General features: G+C 41.2%; 1 protein-coding gene across 1 annotated transcript in view; it reads left to right on the forward strand.

Annotated features, from left to right (window-relative positions):
* Window positions 1–21628, forward strand: part of ATP8A2 (ATPase phospholipid transporting 8A2) — a 584662-nt gene that overhangs the window by 277039 nt on the left and 285995 nt on the right. The window contains exon 28 of the mRNA XM_063101556.1: window positions 15284–15456. Within this exon, the coding sequence (XP_062957626.1) occupies window positions 15284–15456 (173 nt within the window). The remainder of the gene's footprint in view (window positions 1–15283; window positions 15457–21628) is intronic.

Raw genomic sequence — 21628 nt, forward strand, 5'->3', positions numbered from 1 at the left:
CTATATAAACCAGTATTTCCTTTTTTTATTCTGAGTCTCTGATCATGCTTGATTTTGTGGCAGATTGCCAATCAGCAGGCCACAGTTAGCCTGCAGTGGTGTTTTGTTTGGATAGCACTGTGAGAATCGTTTAGTGTGGCAGGCCCTTTCCAGTTGGCCACAGACTCTACCACTCCTTAATGTCTCAGCCGTACCTTTATTACCTGCCTGGTGCCTTGAGGTCATTTATCTCCATGGTACCCAAAGTGTATTTTTATATTTCTTGCCCAGAGAGAAGCAGATAGATAATATACAGATGTCCGTTTGATTTATATTTTTATTTGTTTCTCCAGCTGTCTTTTGTCTGTGATTTAAAATGAACAGTGACATGCTCAAAAGGCTTGAGAGGAAACAAAATTGCTAAAGAATAAACTATAAAGTCTTAGGTCCACAGTAATATATTAACCAGCTAATTAGCCTTTGAATGTGTGACCTTGATCTTAATAACTGAGCTCAGCAGAGTGGGAAGTTTGTATGCTTCAGGTTTTACCTAGTGAACAGTCCCAGTATTGAATGATTCTGTTTTAACCTTTTTCAGTCTTACTGGAAACATTTTTGCTCCTGGGTTTTCCTTATTCCCCAGATGTTGTTACATTAACACAGGCCTTGGAAAGCCCAGAAAATTCATCTCCATTTCACATACTTCTCTTATTTTTTTTTTTTGCAAGTGTTGATCTCGAGACCAGATGAAGTCTGAACCTGGTGCATTGATCTGATTGATATCGCTGTGTGCTCTGCTCTGTGGCCATGGTCTTCCTCTGCAAAGACCATATCGAGTTCGTCCAGTGTTGTGAATGAAAATAATCAGTTGGTGAAAGCACAAAATTAGAAACCTCTTGGTATATTTATTTCTGTGTCTCAAGAATTCTGATTTAAAGCAGACTTTATTTCAAGTAATGTGAACAGTAGGTCGTTCAGGAGTCTCGGATGAATCAGTGTTTTCTTCCCTCCTCTCCAAGAAAATCTATTTAAAGCAGAGGTCAAATCTGTGCTGGATTTAGAACCTATTAAATGTAAGGCTGGAGAACAGACCCCCTTCTCTTTTTTATTCTCTTCATAGTTTCAAGCACTAGGGACACGCTGATCTTCTGCACATCATCATTCTGCACATATTTCTGGTGTTTGTAGTTTTTCTTTTGTTCTGGAGGATGCATTGTAACTTGTAGCATATATACTCAGTAAATTTGAGCCCTTGTGATTTTATTCAATTTAGGAATAATTTAAACCTTGAAGATTGTCTTGGAAGAATTTGTTAGGCTTTAAATTATTCCTAAGAAGGATATATTAATGTACATACTAATGCACCTCATTTAATTAACATGCTCAGAAATTGAACTCCTCATTCCCCCCCCTTCTCCCCACCCCGCCCCACACATCCCTCTGGCCGTCTCATCTCCAAGGGCTGTCAGGCTGTAGTTGCACTTAAGGACCCCTGCCACAGTGCCTCCAGGCCCACGCTCTGTTACCAGACCCGGAGCTGTCTGCTCCTGGGAAGTCCTCAGTCCCTTCAACCCCCAAGTCATTAGATGGGTGGGTGTCAGCAGCCTCTGAACCTGACTTCTGCTTCCCATTTTCACCTTTGTGTAAGTCACCCTCCTCTTCCATGAAGAAGCAAATACATTCTGTGACCAGCTCCTAAGCCCCCGAGAATAAAAGTCAGAGGAGGAGGCCCCGCCCTGCCCGGTACTCCAGTGGGAGGGCAGGTGAGCAGGACTGGGACATGAGGGCATAAGAGGTGGGACAGGCTGAGGCCCCAAGGACTGGAGCAGGAAAGGGAAATGAGGAGCTTGCGGGGCATCGCGACTGCGGAGAATGAGGAGGCGACATCGAGGAGGCGGGCGAGCCTCGCGGAGGTCTGGGAGCAGACTGGCGTGTTGGAGGGACAGCAAGGGTTAGTGGCAACTGTGGCGCCAGACAAGGTCAGGAGGTGCTAGGCCCTGCCAGCTGTCATATGGCCCTTGGCTCTTACTCAGACAGAGACCAGAAGCTGAGCAGAGTGACAGGATCTGCCTTCCATGACAACAGGGTCTCTCTGCTGTTATGTTGGGCTTAGAGCTCAGTGGAGAAAGGAGGAAGCCTGGGGACAATTCAGGGGGCTACTGTGGTTGTCCAGGCCGGGGAGAGCAGCCCTAGCCCTGCCCTGGTGAGATGTGGTCAGGGTTTGGATGCATTTGAAGGCACAGGTGACATCATTTGCTGATGGATTGAATATGTGGGATGGGAGAGCAGGAAGAAGGAAGACCCCAATATTTTTGGCGGGAGTGCCTGGAAGGCTAGAGTTGTTCTGAGCTGAAAGGGAGGAAGGTTTTCATGGCTGTGTCCCCATGGTAGTTGTTCCATACAGGGGAGAGCAGGCTGCAGAGCGATTAGGTGCTCAGTTTTTGGATGTGCTGTTTTGGGGATGCCCTAATGGACAACTGAGTAGAGAGCAAATTCAGTTGTTGGATATTTGGTGCTGGAATTCGGGGGAGAGGTTGCATCTGGAGATATAAATTTGAGAGCCTAACATACAGATGATATTTAAGGATGTAAGACCAGAAGAGCTCCCTGATGACACAGATGGGAAGGGGGTTTGGACTGAGGCCTGGAACATTTTTCTTATAGGATTCAGAGGTTCAGATTTCTAAAGCATGTCTCCCTTGTGGCCCCAGTCCAGCTCCCCAGCACTCCAGGTTTCCTCCCAGGGGTGTAGGTAGGTGAGCACAGTCACCGGGCTGCGATTCCTGGCAGGGCTGTGTCCCGGGCTGGAGGGCGCTTTTGTTCATCCTGATCCCCAGCGATTCCCCTGTGCCCACCCTCTGTGCAGACTCACTCAGGTATAAACTCATCTTGCTGTTTTCAGTAGTTTTTTCCTGCTCCTTGTTCCTCCCCTGATAGAATTTCTCTCTCTTTTTCATTTATATTATTCTTTTTTGCAGTCCTCTGTGATAGCACTTACCCTGTTTTGTTTTTTATTCCTGTGTCCCTGGTAGAAGGTGAGCTCCTGGCAGGCGGGGGGAAGGGAGGGATATCTGTATAGCCCCAGTACTTTGAATATCACCTACATGTAACAGCCTAATAAATGTTCCTTGAATTGAGAAGCCTAATTATATACACACATGTATGTGCACATGCAGGGTCTTCAAAATATTCTTGGAAAATTTTTTATTATTTTGTTATTCAATTTTTCCATGAACTTTTCAAATACCCTCACATACATATAAATTACCCTCAGAGTAATTTTTCATCTGTTCTCTCAAGCATTTTGGTACGAAGGCTTAAGAGGCCCAAAAATATATATAGGAAGAAGGGAGTTCTTACAGGCACCCTAGAAGTTACTAACTTCATTCAATATGCCATCCCATTGGAAGTTTTAAATAGTGAAGCTGACACTTTATTTTTCCCTATAGAAATGCTAGCTATGTGAAAAATTGTGTGTGCACAGTGTGTATGTGTGTACGTGTGTATGTACATGTGTATGTGTGTGGGTGCATGAATGTATGTGTATATATACATGGGTGTGTGTGTGTGCATGTGATAGCTGGGAGGTGAAATCCTTGCAGAAAACAATTTAAGAAACTTCAGGAAATCCTTATTGCTGTGGTTACCTTTTTTGTTTTTAAATCTAGTCATTTGTGTGTTCTCTCAAAACTGCTAATTGAACTTTGGAGTCTGAGCCTTCATTGACTAGGTGGAGTGAAGAATCTGGCTGTGTGCCTGTGCTGGAAACAGCCTGTGACTACCCTGAAGAGGGGCTGAGTGGAGTCCTCAGGAAACCCTGCTTTTGGAGGAGTGTGTCCTGCCAGAAGTTGACAAACACAGTGCTCACCAGGGTTAGCGAGAGCTGCATGGGCCAGCAGGGCAGGAGCCCAGTGGCATGCTCCGGGGAGGCCTGCGTTCCTCACCATTACGTGCCCAAAACCAATGATGCTCGATGCCCCAGTGTTGAGAGGCAACAGGGACTGGGAGGCACAGAGCCAGCACATGTGCCATATTTTTTAGGGTAACAGGCTGTTGCTTGGTGGGATAATGGGCCCAGAGCTCCCAGATACTGTAAATTTTATTTTTTGTTTTTGTTTCAGATTTATATGTTTATTTATTTTCATTGATACATAATAATTATACATAATTATAGGGTTCAGGTGATATTTTGATATATGTATATTATGTGTAATGATCAAATCAGAGTAATTGGGATATTCATCACCTCATTTATTATTTCTTTATGTTGAGAACATTCCATATCTTCTCTTCTAGCTATTTGTAAATATACAATAAATTGTAAATTATAGTCACCCTACAGTGCTATAGAACACTAGATCTTATTCCTCCTATTTAGCTGTGATTTTTTACCCACCAACCAACCTCTCACTCTCCCTTCTCTCGCCTTTCCCTCCCCAGCCTCTCTACTTTAATGAAGTCAACTTTCTTAGCTCCTACATATGAGTGAAAACTTGCAGTATCTATCTTTCTATTTCTGGCTTACTTCACCTAACATAATGTCCTCCAGGCTCATCTGTATTGCTGCAAATGACAGGATTTCATTCTTTTTTATGGCTGAATAATATTCCATTGTGTGTATATACCACATTTGCAGATACTGTAGTTTTTGAAGAGAAGCTGGATAGTAGAGTTTTTGTGTGCAATTTCCTGGCTTTTAAATTTTGGCCAAAAACATCTTTTATAAAAAAAAAATTTGGGACAAATAGTTAACTTCCAATTAGCCTATTAGTTATGTTTCCTAGCTGCTGAAGTCAACTGTCAGGGTCTTTTGTGCACATAAGCAGAAATCGTTGTACTTCTGCCCTGAAGTCAGTCTCAGTCTTCTTGACCAAGGCTTCTAACGTTTGGTCTTCTGATGGGCTCCTGCTTCCTGAGCCCTTCCTGAATTTCCTCCATGGTGCTTCCAACTCATGAAGTCATGTTCTGTATTCATTTGCATGTGTCTGTGCTCTTGCTAACATGTAACCCCCTTGACAGCAGGGCCTTTGGGGTTTTGTGCGCTGCTGCGTCCTCACAGTCAGTGTTCCGTAACTACTAACCGAATGTATGAATGGCCCACCGAACTGAATTGCAAATACTTTAAAAAATTTTGTTAGAAAGCAATTGTCACAGCATGCACACAGAAAGGAGTGGCCACAGCAGAGGAGAGCGTGTGGCCCATAGCAGGCTGTGAGTGGTGCTCTGGCGGGGGTCAGGAGTTCAGGAAGCAGCAAATATTCCCCAAACAAGGGGTGGCCAGCACTTTTTCAGCACCTGCAATTTGCTGGGTGATTTGTTTGTTTGCTTTTTTCACCCAGGAGGAGTGGTATGAAATGACCCAGATGGCTCCTTTTACCTTCTTCCTCCAGCATTGAGTGAGGGCTTACATGAGCCACAAAAAGCAAGTGACAACTGCCGGATGTGCAGTGAGATTTACAGATGTTAGCGGGGGCATAATGGCCTGAGCGGCTTGCATCAGGTGGGCTGTCGCACAGCATAGCTATGTCCCCAGAGAGCAGCACTGGTGGCCCAGAGCCTGGAGAGGTTTCCTGATCTCCCACCACACCATTGGCCTTCCCATCACCGGGTCACATGGAACAGTAGGTTGCTCTTAAACTAAAGAGCTGACTCTCTCTCTCCACAAAGTTGAAATCCAGCATCCTCTGATCCCAAACATACACTGCCCACATGCCCCCAATTTCTCCTATATTCCTTTTCTGGTGATTGGCATCGTTTATTTACCTGGCTACACTTACTGCTTATCCCATTTCCTCTCTGGTTGTCTGACCTGTTTCTTCTGTTTCTTAAACACATTTCTTGGTTTCCCTCTTTTTTCACAGTGAAGGCTCTCAGCATCTGAAGCCTCCTTCATTGGTCTGTGTGCTTATTCCAATCCATCTTTCATACTGTGGGTGGGTGATCTTGTGCAAATAAAAATCTAAGTATGGTATTTCATACATAAAAGCCTTTGCAGGCTCCCTGTAGGCTCTGGGATGATGTCCAAGGGCTCCCCCGGCCTGCCAGATGCCCCCCACACCCACACCTTCCTGACTGTGGTTCACCACGCCTTGGACACTTGCTGCATGAACGTGCCAGGCATGCGGAGATCTTTGGCTGTTTTGTGCCTTAGTCTGTGTTGCTCTTTCTCCCTGGGACTCCTGAGCAACCGGAATCTTGTGCACATGATAGGCCCTGACTGGCTAAAGGCTAACAACAGGATTTTTTCCTTGCTCTATATTTCAGTATAGACTTCTATCCTATGGCCTCGGCTCCTCGCCAGTCTGTGTAGAACAAAGAATGATGAGGGGTTTCCCAGCCTGCCCCAAAGCCCACCCTCATCTACCCTACTTGGTCATGGGCTCTGCACAACCAGGGAGCCTCTGGCCAGGTGTGTGTGTGTGTGTCACATGAGACCTCCTCTTCCCTCTGTCCTTAGTGCAGAGACCTCCGGTGGTAGTGAGACCTTTTTTTACACTTTTTGCTTATTTATTTGGTTTTGTTTATTTATTTTAAAAATTTATATATAATAGATCATGCCACTGCCTTTATCAATTGAAGACTCTAATTTAGAAAGTATTTGCAGTTTTAAACCTGTGAGTGTTCCATGTAAGCATGAGGTATTTTCCTGACACAGCAGAGGATTTGTATACAGCTGTTCTGTCCTCTCATGTGGCTCTCTGTAGCCCCAGCCCCTGTGGATTCAGGGAACACTGAGGATGTCCCATTGGCAGGTGCTTTCCAGACTAGGGGCCTGTGGGTGGCAGCCCAGCCCCAGCCCTTTCTGTCCCACGCCTGTGCTTCAATAGGTGCCAAATTCACGGTGTGGTGTTCTTTGTGTCTATAGTGTTCACTGCCTATCCACACAGCTGTAGCTACGCACATGCATTTGAAATATTGTTTTATGCTTTCCCTTTTCTATTTCTCTTTCAGAACTTTTTTACAGTTTTCATTGGCTGTTTGCGTCAGCCTAAACACAGCCTGGGCACATTATACTTCCTCTAAGAGTCAAGGAGACTTTAGAGAAGTAGTAAGTGCAGTGGCTGTATTTTTGAAGCATTAAAGTTAAAAGTTTAAATCCTCTAAGGTCAGGAAATTAAGTTAAGATTACTAGTTCATTTTATTTCATGGTGTCTGTGAGGTTTGTTCAAAAAGCATATGTTGTTTAAGAAACTGGTTTTGTCATAAAGCAGATAAGTAGTTCAAGCATTGAAATGACTTTGTGCTACTTTGATGTGCTTCTTGTGATGACATAACAGGTATTAGTATTTGTCATTGTGGCAATTTGTCATTGTCATTGAGCCAAATGTAGATCTTAATGAGATTAATAGTGCTCTGTCTTCCTTTGCTAAAGTTTACCTGACGTACTTAATCACATAATTCATCAAAAACGTTCTCTGCAAACTTTAGTTGTCCAGAAATTAGTTTCTGCAGTAGTTTCCTTTTTAATTCAATCCTCATTGTGTTTGGTTTGGACACTTCATAATTCCTTCAAGAATCAAGGAGACTTTAGAAATAGTAAGTAAAATGGTTGTATCATTAACATGTTAAAGTGAAAAATTTTAATTCCCAAAGGTCAGGAAATTAAGTAATTAAGCGAACCTTGTTATGTTCATGGTCAAATTATTCCTAGTTAGTGTGATGCTATTAAATGTGGCAGTGATTCATAGCGTCTCTTAAGTATACAGTGACTTCCAGAGAACCAGTTTGGGCAAATGTGTGACAAGCAACTGTTCTGCGGAATTACAGAGGTCATTTTATACACAGCTGAGTGATGGCTTACAAATGCTAACCTTCTTGTAGGAGGGTCACACTCTGAAATAATTTTCTTATAGAAAAAGGTTTATCTACTTTAAGAAGCATTCCGTGTTTAAAAAAATTACAGAAAGCTTCTTCATTTGAGGTTCAAATAGCAAATGCTTCTTAAAAGCATATAAATCATTTTTGAGATCTTATTATACACAGCTATTCAAGAATATATTTGTTTAGCATATAAGAGGATTTCTGGTGCTAAAATTAACATCTAATTTTGGGGAAGAAAAATTAAGCATATTAGGTTTGCTATTTAATATTCTCTGAAAAATGAAAAAAGTATACACATTTTCAAGGACTTTTTTAGCCTCAATTATTTGAATTCTGTCAAAACTGTTAGTCACATTTTCTTTCAATAAATAGTGGCGATTGATAGTTTTCAGACTTTCAAGCTCTGAAACCTAAGCGAATAAATAGCCTCTTTCTTATAAATGATACTTGCTCATTGACAGCCACTGTCAGTTCTTTATACACCACACTTCATGAATGCTCCTCTAACAAAGGGATGCCTTTTTAAGAAAACATGGATCTTTTAGAGATTAAAGAAAAAAAAAAAAAGAAGAAGAAACTAAAATATGTGGTATCCTGGCCACCCTGCAGAGATATTCTTAGATAGGGCGAGCCCATGTACATAGTTGTTTCTGCCCTACACAAAAGAGTCCACGTGTGCTGCTTAAATGATCCCACTTTACTTAGTTGTATGTCTTGAAATCCCAGCAAACAGAAATTCATTTAATTCAGTAAGCATTACAAGATGTTCAGTAATGTATATGTTAATTAGCTTGATTTAGCCATTCTACAAGGTATATATATTTTAAAATATCATGTTGTACACAATACATATATACAGTTTTATTTGTCAATTAAAAAAATTAAAAACTAAAAAAAAAAGTTCAACACCATTAGTCATTTGGGAAATGCAAATTAAAAAGACTATATCTAACACTGCATACCCACTAGAATGGTTAAAATTTAAAAGATTGAGTGTGTCGGTGAGGATGAAGAACAGCTAAAAGGTCACATGTGACTGCTGGGGGTCAGAGATGGCACAACCGCTTTGGAAAACAGTGTCGCAATTTCTCTAAAGTTAAACATGCACTTGCTCTGTGTGTATCTGTATGTATGGTACGACTCGTTAATTCTAATCTTGGGTTTCTATGCAAGAGAAATATAATATATGTCCACTCAAAGACTAGTACACAAATATTCAGTAGAATTATTGATAAGATCCCCAGGCTGGAAGCAACCCAAATGCACAGTGGGTAAACAAATGCTGGTGTATTCATGCACTGGAATGCTGCTCGGCAACAAAAAGCAGTGTACATATTGATACATGCAGAAACATTGGACAAATCTCAAAGTTTAGGCTAAGTGAATAGGCCAGGCGGAAAAGACTACAAACTGCAATTCTACTTATGTGATATTTTAGAAGAGGCAAAACTATAGTGACAGGACTAGATTGGCATTCACGGGCTGGGGGGTGGGGAGGGGAAGCGATTGCCTGCAGAGTGGCAGGACTTTGGGGGATGATGGAAAAGTTCTGTATCTTGATTATGGTGATGGTTACATGACTGTATACCTTTGGCAAAACCCATTGAATTGTACTCTTAAAATGGGTCGGCTTTATTGTATGTTAATTGTACCTCAGTAAAGCTGATTAACCAAAAAAAAAAAAAAAAGGCAAATACTTCTGTAGAGGTTTAGATGCTAGTGTGAATTTAGCAAATTGGGTTGATTTACTCTGGGAAGAGAGTTCTTTATGGGAAACAGAAACATTTTGTGGGGGGTAGGGATGGCCAGTGTAAGAAACACATGATGGGATGTGAAAGATCACCCAAGGCACTGGACAGGCACCTGGGCACCTGTAGGCAAGGGGCCAAATAGCTCTTGAAAATGTTTGCTCAACGCTTTATCATCCCCTCTTCCTTGAAATTACTAGCATGATAGGAAGTCCTGTGGTCTATTAGTGTTATAGAAAGTTTACACACTTAACAGAGATTCCTTTGATCTGCTTATGAATTGTAAGTGCAAGGATGTCCATAGGTTGGAGAAACACAACATGCAGAGCAAACAGTGTCCGCTCGGCAGCTGCTGGCAGAGGCCACGCACGCACGGGCAGCTACTTTGCTCTCTGCCTCGGCAGCCTCCGTGAGCCTGTAATGGCTGAGCTGTATCTGTGCTGTAGGTTTCACAAACTTTGACACCCACTGAGTTCCATAAATGCAAAAGCATTGAGAGTGTTAGTGCTGTCATGGAAGAGGTGGGATTCTTCCAGAAATGGAAAAGAATGTGAAAGTAGCAGGAAAATGGTGACTGCGGCCACACCAGCTCTGAGGGGCTGGGCAGAGGGAAGGAGCTGGGGAGTGGGAGAGGATGGCAGTCAGAAGAGATACAGGACTGTCAGCAAGACCTGGGAGAAACAGACGGACAGATGGGCAGAAAACTGAACCTGTGCACAGAGGATGGAGGTTGTCATTAGGTTCTCCGTAGCTCAAGATTAATTCAGGAGAAGGGAGACTGCTCTTGAAGTTGAAGGCCGAGTGTGGTTTGGTTAAGTGCTGCTAATGAAACTCGAGCATCCTGGCTTTTGGCATGGTCAGCTCTGAGCCCATTGGAATTTGCAGAACATCAAAGTGAAAGCTGAGGCAGCTGGTGGCTTCCAGGAAATCCCTTATGAAGTGTGGAGCTCATGGAGCAAGGGGGCTCCTGCTTCGACAGATTTCAGTGTTGCTGGAGCTGTTTCATTTTGGAAGAGGATGCCTGCCATCTGAAAATTGCTAGAAATGGATCCAGGTTCTAGAAATTGTCATCTCTCCTGGCTTGTTTATTAAATCCAAAGTGATTAACAGTGGAACTACCTTTTGGATCTTATCTGCTCATAGGTTGAGCAGATCTGTGCCTCAACTATACTTCAGGGTCTATCAGGTGAACCTCAGGATTCTCTGTAAATCAGCAGGCGCACAAGGGTGGCACTGTCTAAGGTGTTTATGTAATTTTATCTTAAAAACTGGAAATGCAAAGGCAAGCACTGACCTTGCTAAGAAATGCTAGGTTCACAGTAGGCAGCAGCTGGGGAAAAGATAGCCTTTGTTCCGTGTGGCTAAGGGGACGGTCATCAGTTGCAGTCACTCACTTTTGGTGTTAAATCATATGTGTTTTTAATTGTGAAGGAAAGTAAAATTGTAGAACATGAATGAAAAGCTGGAGATACATAGTTTGATATTAATGCCTAAAAGGCAAATTCTAATTAAGGATTTTGGAATGTTTCTTATCTTTCTGGGAATGAAACCCCCAGCACCAACTCCCTATGCCCTTCATAACAGCTAAGTCCATTGTAACGTTCAGTAATTGGTTTTTTATTAAAATAAGAGGCTGCAGTATAAATTTTAGTGACTGGGCTAAATAGGCATTAACAGGGTCTGGGATCCAACCACAATTTGTAACATCGTTCCCTTAGGAAAATGGATTCTAAGTGCCCAATAACTACCTTACAAATAGCCTTTTGAATCATAGTCCATTTGAGAATAAGGAACTGTTTGTGATAGTAATGCCTTCGACTGACTCACTTGAGAACTGCACAGAAGGGACCTATATTCTGCCACATGTGTGTGGTGAACCCAGCTAGTCTGGGTTTGATCAGAGATTATTGTGGAGTGGGCATGGGAATTAAAACTAAAGCAGAGGCAGGGGACAAGTCGAAGCTGGAGTTACGGGTGGATCTGGAGAGGTGTTAGTGGTAGGAAAGGTTTTCAGTTTCAAAGGCAAAGGTGTGGTTCTGAGCAGATGACGTAGGGGAGGAGGGGGTAGAAATGAGGAAGGAAGGAGAGGTGAGGAGTAGAGAAAGTTGAAGGAGTAAAGGCCAAGAGATGAGGAATAAGGATTAAGAACCAATTGTTTTTAAAGAAAACATAATGCAAAATGTACCAGAGTGGCTGAATGGCTCATGAAGAGGTCAGACAAATAGATGTCCCCAAGACCTGAAAATGGTCTCTTATAGATATTACAGTGGAATATGCAGAATCAAGATGTAGACACTTCAATTCATTTATGAGTTCAAACACATTTATTAAGCACCTGCTATAGGTTAGCATGATCAGAGCTTGGCAAGTGGAGTTTCTGCCTTCATCAAATGTACAATTTAGTGTAATTGCAGCCAACCACAAACATGAGCCAAAGTACACGAGGGTGTACTGGTGGTGATATTTAGAATCTACCTATAAGTAGAAATATTAGGTTTTCTTTTATTTTTCCTTAATTTTGAGTATTTTTCACCTTGATTGTATTGTAAGATTTATAGGAGGTAGACAACATGAAAACATATATTGTTGCTATTTTTTGTTTTTATCACCATGTACTCTAATGACTACATCTTGGTTGGTTGATTGGAAAAGGTTCAACTCATGTAACTGCTTAATTGAACCTATTTTTGCTTGAGAAAACATTTATTAATGTACTATATACTATACTCTTCACCAGTATATGAGAAAATTCCTGGTTGATAGAATATAAATGTGAGATTTCTTTTATTGCTGAGGCATAACTTAGTAATGTTTGGTGCTGTCTTTGCTGGTGAGGAGGGCGGCTGCTGTGTACATACAGTTTGCAGTTCAGCACAGCCCCCGGGTCATCATTCACTCCCATGCACGTCCACAGCTCCGAGAGGCCTTGTCCAGACCCCCCACCCCGACTGTGCATTAGTGGCTGCTATGGTTTAAATGTGTCCCTCAAAAAGCAAGTGTTGGAAACTTAATCCCCAGTGCAACAGGGTTGGGAGGTGGGGTCTGATAGGAGGTGTTTAGGTCATGAGTGCTCCAGTCTCATGGGTGGATTAATGACGATTATAAAAAAGCTTGAGGCTTTGATGTCTTGCTTTGTCTTGCCCTCTCTTAGCCTTTCTGCCTTGGAATAATGCAGCAAGAAGACCCTCGCCAGATGCCTGCCCTTCAGTCTTGGACTTCCCAGCCTATAGAACCATGAGCCAATAAATTTCTCTTCTTTGTAAACTACCCAGTCTCAGGTGTCTGTTATAGCAGCACAAAATGGACTAGTCAGTAGCCTCCTCTCTCATGTTCCATGCTGTTCTGTGCATACACACGTCTCTGTCACTGCAGTTGCCATGTTGTATTAGAAGGCTTGTTCTAGACAGTGAACATGACAGCAGGTGTTACTGTCATACTCAGCATGGGTCCTTGTGTTGCCATGGTCCCAGACCACTTCCTTTCATCTAAGTGTCCGTGATGACAAGGACAGTACTGTGTTGCCAGTGGGTGTGAGCACTTGCCTTTTGTCTCAGCTCAGGCTTGTTCTGGTGACAGCCTCCCTGTTCATGCCCCAGAGCCTCGCACCCTGATGGGGTGTCAGCGGCCTGAGGGCCTCTCTGCTCCTCTCCCAGCTGAGGAAGAAGAGCCATTGGTGTCCAGTCCATCTTTATGCTTGCTCCAGAAATAACCCGAGTGGAAAAAGCACCCTTCCTAATATGGCTATCTCCTTATGTCTCCACTTATGCTATGCCCTCTTTAAAATGATATTTTTGAAAAACCACAGGCAGTGGTCTCTACCTTTCAGGGATTTTTATTGCTCAATCTTTTCTTCCATGGATCCAGGCGCAAGTCCATGGGGGAGGCCAGCAGGGGTCAAAGACCCCAGGATGGGCTGGGCTTCTCCTAAGCGTCAGGTGCTGTCCCTGAACCAAATTTGCAGATCTTGCCTCATCCCCTTGGTGAGGGATCTCTCAGGTTTTTCTGTCCTCTGTGATTGACCCCTGGTGGGCACATCCTCCAGAAATGCCAGAACTGTCTGACCCCCTGGAGAGCACATCCAGGCTGCCAAGCTGGGATTTTCCAAAGTGGGAGGAATTGTCTCCTCTCTACCCAAATTCTAAAGAATAGGCTGTTTTCATAGATAAGGTAAACATAGATATTTTCTGGATGCTTGTTGGAGATTCAGAATTACATACTTAATTAACAATAAAAAGTATGAAATTTTCTTTATTTTTAATAAGTCAGTATAACTTTTATTCATAAACATTGTCCTGTTAATTATTTGTCTATTATTACATCAACAAAGAAGGTATTACCAAATGTTTATTTTTCTTGGTATAGGAAATTTTTAATGAACGAATAGAGGAAGAAGAATGGGTTTTAGTGAGTGTTTGCTGTGTGCCAAGCCCAGAGCTAAGCAGTTTACATCGATTGGCTCATTTGTTCATAACGAAAGTGCTGTGAAGTGTTCTTAGCTCCATTTTACACATGAGAAAATAGCAATTTAAAGAGGTTAAGTATCTTGCCCAGGGTCCCAGAGGTAGTAGTGGAGAGTTGGGACTCCAGGCCATCTGACCACAGCACAGGGCTCTAGACCACATCTTTCTTAAATACAGCTACCTGATATTGTCAAAAGTCTCTTGTTGAAAACGAAAACTAAACAGTAAGACAGTGAAACCTGTTTCTCACTTTGTAATCATAGCTGATCCTCAATTTAACTGGGGGTAGAAAGATTCCTGTTCATTAAACATATTTCTTTGAGACTCTAATTTATGTTATCATATGGTAAATTGCATGTCAATGTAACTTAATAACCAAAGGACCATTGTCCAGACAGAATAATTTCAGCACTTTTGTGCTTCCTGAGTAATTTAAACCAGATTTTGCTATGAGCCAAAAATTGCATTCTTATATTTCAGCCAGATATCCTATTCATGGCCATATATTCACTGGGAAGATCAGAACATCTTTTTTTTTTTTTTTTTTTAAATCTTAAGAATGGTTCTATGCTTTAATTCCATCTTGCAATAGGTATCACACAAGGTGCTTATTTAGGCTGGTAGGTTTGGGTAGGTTTTGGCAGTTTAATTTGATTGGATATTTTCTGTCACATGTGAAAATGAGCTGCTCATTTCTTATCTTTATAACACATGCAGAGGATGATTTAATTTAAAGATCTCAGCAGGAAAAGAAATTAATCTTTTGTTACCTTATATCCCTTAATACCTTTTGGATGCTTTAAAAGATTATCTGTGCAAACTGAGAAATGTTAATGTTTGCCACTCAAGTTCCAGTAATGTTATCCTTTCCCAAAAGGCACATTTGTTTGTGTGGCGTTTCCATTCTAGCAGCACCAAGAATAATGTGTATGTACCATAGAGAAGGGGAACGAAAGACAGTCATGAGAACCTTAGCAATTAAAGTTCCAGTGTAACAGAGTTTGGATGCTCCGGATCAGCCGCAGACCCCAGCCCGAATGGATTATTGTAATATCAAGTGAACTTCGTTACGAGGATATTTTCATCCATAATATAGACCTAGAAGGGTATTCCAACGAAATGTCAAGGTTGAAAAGTACCCAGTTGAATTGTGTTTGTATATTTTACATTACAATGGATTGTCCTCATTTCAAGGAAGTTACTTCTGAATTCTGTTTTGTTTTTGATAATATTAAACACACAAAAAATGCGATTCCCTCTTTACTCTTGTTTCAGGCAACAAGGGCAGCCATTACCCAGCACTGCACAGACCTTGGAAATTTGTTGGGCAAAGAAAATGACGTGGCCCTCATCATTGATGGCCACACCCTGAAGTACGCGCTCTCCTTCGAAGTCCGGAGAAGCTTTCTAGATCTGGCCCTCTCCTGTAAAGCCGTCATATGTTGCAGGTAGGTGTGAGCAGGCTGTGCGCAGTTCATACTCTGTATTTTGAGTTTTCATAAAAGAAATCAATGCATGGGAATTCTAGGCATAAAGTTATCTGAAAAAGGCAAAACAAAAATTCAAATTTATCTTTAACCGTTGGATAACATTTTGCAGAAGATTAGTGGCTTTTCCTTTTTTGTTTTGTTGTCTTACGAGACGATTCAAGGAATAAGAACCAGGGCTTCCAGCCATAGTCAAAATGGGGGGTACATTGGAAAAATCTGCCTCCAGCAGATGTTACCAGTGTCCTACTACTCACTTCTTCGGTTCTGAATTGTGAGCTCAACTTATAAGACTTGTGCCTCTTTCCTAATGGACATTTCTTTTCAGTCAACAAGGAACTTTGGTCGGATTCATGTGATACCAATTTTTGTGTTAAGATCTAACCAGAAGTTTTTGTTGACTTTTCATGGAGTCTGGGAAGGATTTTTAGGGTGGGCCTTGTTACATTCCATTGACTACTGTTAGAGATTTGGAAATCAGACAGAATTATAAAGAAAATAACTACTGGAAAGGTGAGTGGCCACCAAAGGCCAAAGAGAGCTGGAAGGGCTGGCTGCAGAGCCTCCACTGTGGGAAGGCATGTTGGTTTTGTGCCTGTGGTTGTAGGATGTCAAAGGACCATGGGGTTGAGGAACAAATTCAAATATCTTTGAAACGATGAATGAGAACTCTGTTTTACCTTTATGTCAGGAAACCTGGTGCAGCTGTGAGGGATCTGGCATAGTGAGGAGTGACCAGAGCACCTGGAAATTCTGATGGGATTGTGATGTAATTCACATACCATGCGTACACTTCAATAGCGTTTAGTATATTCACAGAGTTGTGTGACAGTCACCAAAACCAATTTTAGAATATTTTCATCACCCCAAAAAGAAGCCCCTGTATCTGTTATTAGTTAGTGTCCATCCTCTTCCCCTCTTCTTTCCCCTGCCCCTAAACACCCACCAATCTACTTTCTTGTCTCTGTAGATTTGCCTCTTTGGGACAATTTACATAAGTGGAATCCTGCAAGATGTGGTCTTTTTCTGACTGACGCTTTCATTTCATCCGTGTTGTAGCATGTGTCATCTTCAGTCTTTTCAATGCCTGAATGATCTTCTGTTGTTCGGATATACCACATGTGCTGATCCATTTATCAGTTGATGAACATTTGGATTGTTTACACTCTTTTGACTATTAAGTATAATGAAGATTCTGTACATATTTTTGTGTGGACTTGTTTCCATTCTTGTTGGGTATATACTTAGGGGTGGAATTGCTGGGTCATGTGGTAACTTTATGTTTAAGCTTTGAGGAACTGGCTGTTTTCCATAATGGCTGCATCTCCCACCAGTAATGTACAGGTGTTTCAGTTCCTCTCCATCTATGCTAACAGTGGTTATTATTTATCTTTTTGATTAATTAGCCTAGTGGCTGTGAAGTTACATCTCATTGTAGTTGTGATTTGAATTTCCACACTGAGATACCATCTCACCCCAGTTAGGATGGCTAAAATCCAAAAGACTCTAAACGATAAATGCTGGCGAGGTTGTGGAGAAAAAGGAACTCTCATACATTGTTGGTGGGACTGCAAAATGGTGCAGCCTCTATGGAAAATGGTATGGAGGTTCCTCAAACAATTGCAGATAGATCTACCATACGACCCAGCTATCCCACTGTTGGGAATATAGCCAGAGGAATGGAAATCATCAAGTCGAAGGTATACCTGCTCCCCAATGTTCATCGCAGCACTCTTTACAATAGCCAAGAGTTGGAACCAGCCCAAATGTCCATCATCGGATGAGTGGATACGGAAAATGTGGTACATCTACACAATGGAATACTACTCAGCTATAAAAACGAATGAAACACTGCCATTTGCAACAACATGGATGGACCTTGAGAGAATTATATTAAGTGAAACAAGTCAGGCACAGAAAGAGAAATACCACATGTTCTCACTTATTGGTGGGAGCTAAAAATTAATATATAAATTCACACACACACACACACACACACACAAAAAAAAAAAAAAAAAAAACGGGGGAGGGGAAGAAGATATAACAACCACAATTCCTTGAAGTTGATACGACAAGCAAACAGAAAGGACATTGTTGGGGGGGAGTGGGGGAGGGAGGAGGGAGGGAGGTTTTGGTGATGGGGAGCAATAATCAGCCACAATGTATATCAACAAAATAAAATTAACAAATAAATAAGTAAATAAAAAATGAATTTCCCCAATAGTTAATGCTGTTGAGCATCTTTTCATGTGCTTATTGGCCATTTGTCTATCTTCTTTGGAGAAATGTCTGTTCAGATCCTTTGCCCATTTTTAAATCGGATTGTCTTTTTATTATTGAGTTATAAGAGTTCTTTATATACTCTGAATACAAGTATCTCATCAGATGTAGGATTTGCAAATACTTACCCCATACTGTAGGTTGTCTTTTCACTTTCATGGTGGTATTGTTTGCAGCACAAAAGGCTTTAATTTTTGTGGAGTACAACTTACCTATTTTTTCTTTTGTCCTTTGTGCTTTTTGGTGTCATATCTAGTGAGCTGTCTTTTTAAAGCAGCTGATCTGTGCTTTCTTTCCTGGATTTCATTTGAGTGGTTTAGATTAGGGACATGCAAATGGCAGGAAGGGCAGAAAGAGTATTGGGGAAATATTTTGCATCATTTTCCCTTTGTGTCTACGTTGTAGAGTTGTTGAGTAGGTGGGTACCTGATCTCTGTGACTCCTTCAGCGCTGGAGGTTGTTACTAATCCTCAGAGCCACAGGTCACACGGGCCAACTGCCACATTCATTGAGTAGGCACCACTCTGACTTGTTGGTGGACAGAAACAAACAACAGCACCAGAAACACCAAGAAACAATGTGGAAAGTCTGTAAACTATAAATCAAAGCAAACTCACTATAACCTCATATGGTTTTTAAAAGGGAAATCAAAATGAGTCCGTTTGGATTCTTGGGGGAAAGCCAGGAATGCCTTCAAGGCTTTACAGGAACATGCTCTTTTCTTGCCAGGTGCTTGATACTAAAGAAAAACATCTTTCCCCTTCTTGCTCTGGCTGCCTTCACAGTGCCTCACATGTCACACAGGCTGTGTGCTTAAAGACCTCGCAGGAAGGAGTTCAAACTGGAGTTGGCACAGAAAGAGGAAATTTCAAATTAAATACGGTTACTGTCTACAAAATAGAAGCATTAATTGAGAAAAGGAATCTAGGATAGTCCAATATTTTCCCTTTCTAGGAGAAATTTCTTGGCTGGTCTTACACTTAAGATTAAAAAAAGTCAACATGTACTTTTAAAAAAAAAAGCATTCGTGCACTTAAATGTACTTACTATTTATTGAGAATTTAAACTTAAGCTAAATTTCATATGTGGCTTCAAACATAAGGTTGACCTTACTTCTCACTTTTCATCTTTAAACTGCAGTAGTTCCAAGAGTTACTCTTTTCTCTAATAATAGAAGGAAAATTTTTTTTTCAGAAAATAACTTTTTAATGAAGTCATTAGCATTCTCTTTTCAATGTTAATTCAGAGATTGGTAAATATTGTGTAAAAATGGATAAATACCTTTAAGCTAAAACAATATTTTAGGCAGTAGAAAGAGGAAAAGTGCTAGAATTTATTCCATATTTTGCTGAAATTAGAATCAGACAATTTTGCTAATTATACATCGGTGTACTTATATTTTTCACATAGTTGACATCCTAGGACAGTCATGGCCTAGTCAGCAGAACAGTTTCAGACAGTACTCTGCGCAGTCGACTGCTGTATCTGGCAGGGAGGTTGCCACATTATTTGTTGAAGTGTGAACTGTTCAGCCCAAGGAGATTTTTATTGTGGGCTTGATATTTACATTGTAAGTTCCTAAGTGTCATAGGAGGATAAAGGGATAAGACATGGACTTTTCCTTATAGGTGCAAATAATGAGTAACAGCGTGTGTTGTAGTATTTGCCCCTACTTCTTGGCATCTTGTGTACACTCCAGTTCATGGAATCATGCCTCAGTGAGGCCAGCAACCCCGAGTCATCCCTTTGATAAATGCAGCAGATCCTGTCAGGTCTTTCTTGATTTTCTTCTCCCTTCTGCATTTGATATTGGTGGTTCCCCCTTGAGGGTTTCTCTTCTCTTTCTGTGACAGCTCTCCTTAGTTATCTGTCACCTTCATGGGCTCTTTTTCTGACAGCCTCTGAAATGTTGTTTTCCCAAGGTTTTGCCTCTGGGCCTAGCACTTTCCTGCTCTGCATCTTCTCCTGATGTGCATTTCGTCTGTTCTCATGGCCTCATCCGCCTCAGACATTATTGATTCTCAACATCAGCTTCACATGGAGTCATCTGGAGAACTTTTAAAAAGAAAGGTTTTTCCCAAAAAGCTAAGTGTAGAAGTACCATATGCCCAAGCAATTCCACTCCTAGGTATAGACCCAAAAGAATTAAAAACAGCACTTAAACAAATAGTTGTACGTGCATGTTCATAGCAGCACTGTTCAAAATAACCAAAAAGTGGAAATAACCAAAATGTCCATCAGTTCATGAAAGGATAAACAAAAAAATGTGTTATATCCATACAATGGAATGTTATTGAGCCATAAAAACAAATTAAGTAGTGATACATACTGCAACATGGATGAACCTCAAAAACATGCTTAGTGAAAGAAGCCAGTTACAAAAGAGTACATATCATATGATTCCATTCATATGAAATATTCAGAATAAGCAAGTGCATAGAGCCAGAAAGCAGATTAGTGGTTGCCAGGGGCTGGGGGGCGGAGGAAGGGGTGTGATTGCCTAGTGGGTATGGGACTTCCTTTTGAGGAGGATGAAGTGTTCTGGAGCTGGAATCCAGTGATGGTTGCACAGCATTGTGATATACTAGATGCCCCTGAACTTTTACACTTTCAAATGGTTAATTTCATGTTATGTGAATTTTACCTCAATAAAAAATATAAATTAATAAAATAATTGATCTATTTAAATGAAATATTTGTTGAATTTAAAAAAATGAAATGTTTGAATGAAAGGTTTATTCATTTGAATAAAATGTTGAAAGAAAACAAACAGAAAGATCCTGATTCCCCGGCGCTCCCCTGGAGCAGCTGAATCAGAACGCTAGACTTTCACAAACTCCCTGGTAGATTATCATGAGCACTCAGGACTGACAGTGACTTCCCCAATCTGCTTGTCCAGCGTGGACTGTCTGTTGAGCTCCAGATCTGTAGATCCATCTGCATATAGAAATTTTCATGCTGACGTTCTTTGGACATCTTAAATTCAAAATGTATAATGGAATTAGTCAGTTTCTCCGTCTGCATCTTTCTGCTCCTTGAACACCCCAGTCTTCTGAGCTGATTGTCTCAGTTGAAGGTACACCCTTCTCTCACTCGTCGGAGCCTTTTCATAGCCTCAATAGACATGATTTTAAATGGAAGGCACTTTTAGAGAGACTACACCATACAAGCAGATTATTAAATTGAGGTCAGAAATTATAGTCTCTTAATTTGTTGATCCTTGAGAAGTATTATCTTTGTTTTTATGAATGAGGAGATAAAAACCTCAGAAAAATTACATCATCTTGCCCATGGTCTCAGCTGGTAATGGAAGAGTTAACATTTCATCCTAGATGTAAATAATATCAGGACCTGTGCTCTTAAATCACAGTTAGCTGTCAGCTAATTCACAGTCATACACATTTATTAATACAATTTTGTACAAAAATTTTTGCTTCTAATATAGAAAATGTGTGAACCATTTTCAGTATGTTCAAGAAAGAGTTCCCTGTTCTCTCTTACCCCTTTCTCATCTTTCCTTTTTCTTCGAAGCTCCTTATTTTTTGTCAAAATGGAGATAAATTGTGTAGCACAAACTACCCTGGGGGAAGACTTTGACCTCTTGAGAACATTGAAAAATCTTAAATGAGACTGGGTCTCATCAGGAAAAGAATTATTAAAGAATCATCAGTGTCCCTGTGTGAGGAAGTTGGTGATGGCTCCACCACTGTGCCCTGCAAATACAGGTGACGCTGGTAGCCCCCAAGTGCTGCCTCATTAGTGGACGTGATTTACAGCTTCGCGTCTCCAGGCTGGAGATGGAGTGGGAGAAAAACACCCCAGCAGGGATTTCCACTGGATGTGTGAGTTAGGG

The sequence above is a fragment of the Cynocephalus volans genome, chromosome 7 (genome assembly GCF_027409185.1).
Source record: "Cynocephalus volans isolate mCynVol1 chromosome 7, mCynVol1.pri, whole genome shotgun sequence".
In the NCBI taxonomy this organism is placed as follows: domain Eukaryota; kingdom Metazoa; phylum Chordata; class Mammalia; order Dermoptera; family Cynocephalidae; genus Cynocephalus; species Cynocephalus volans.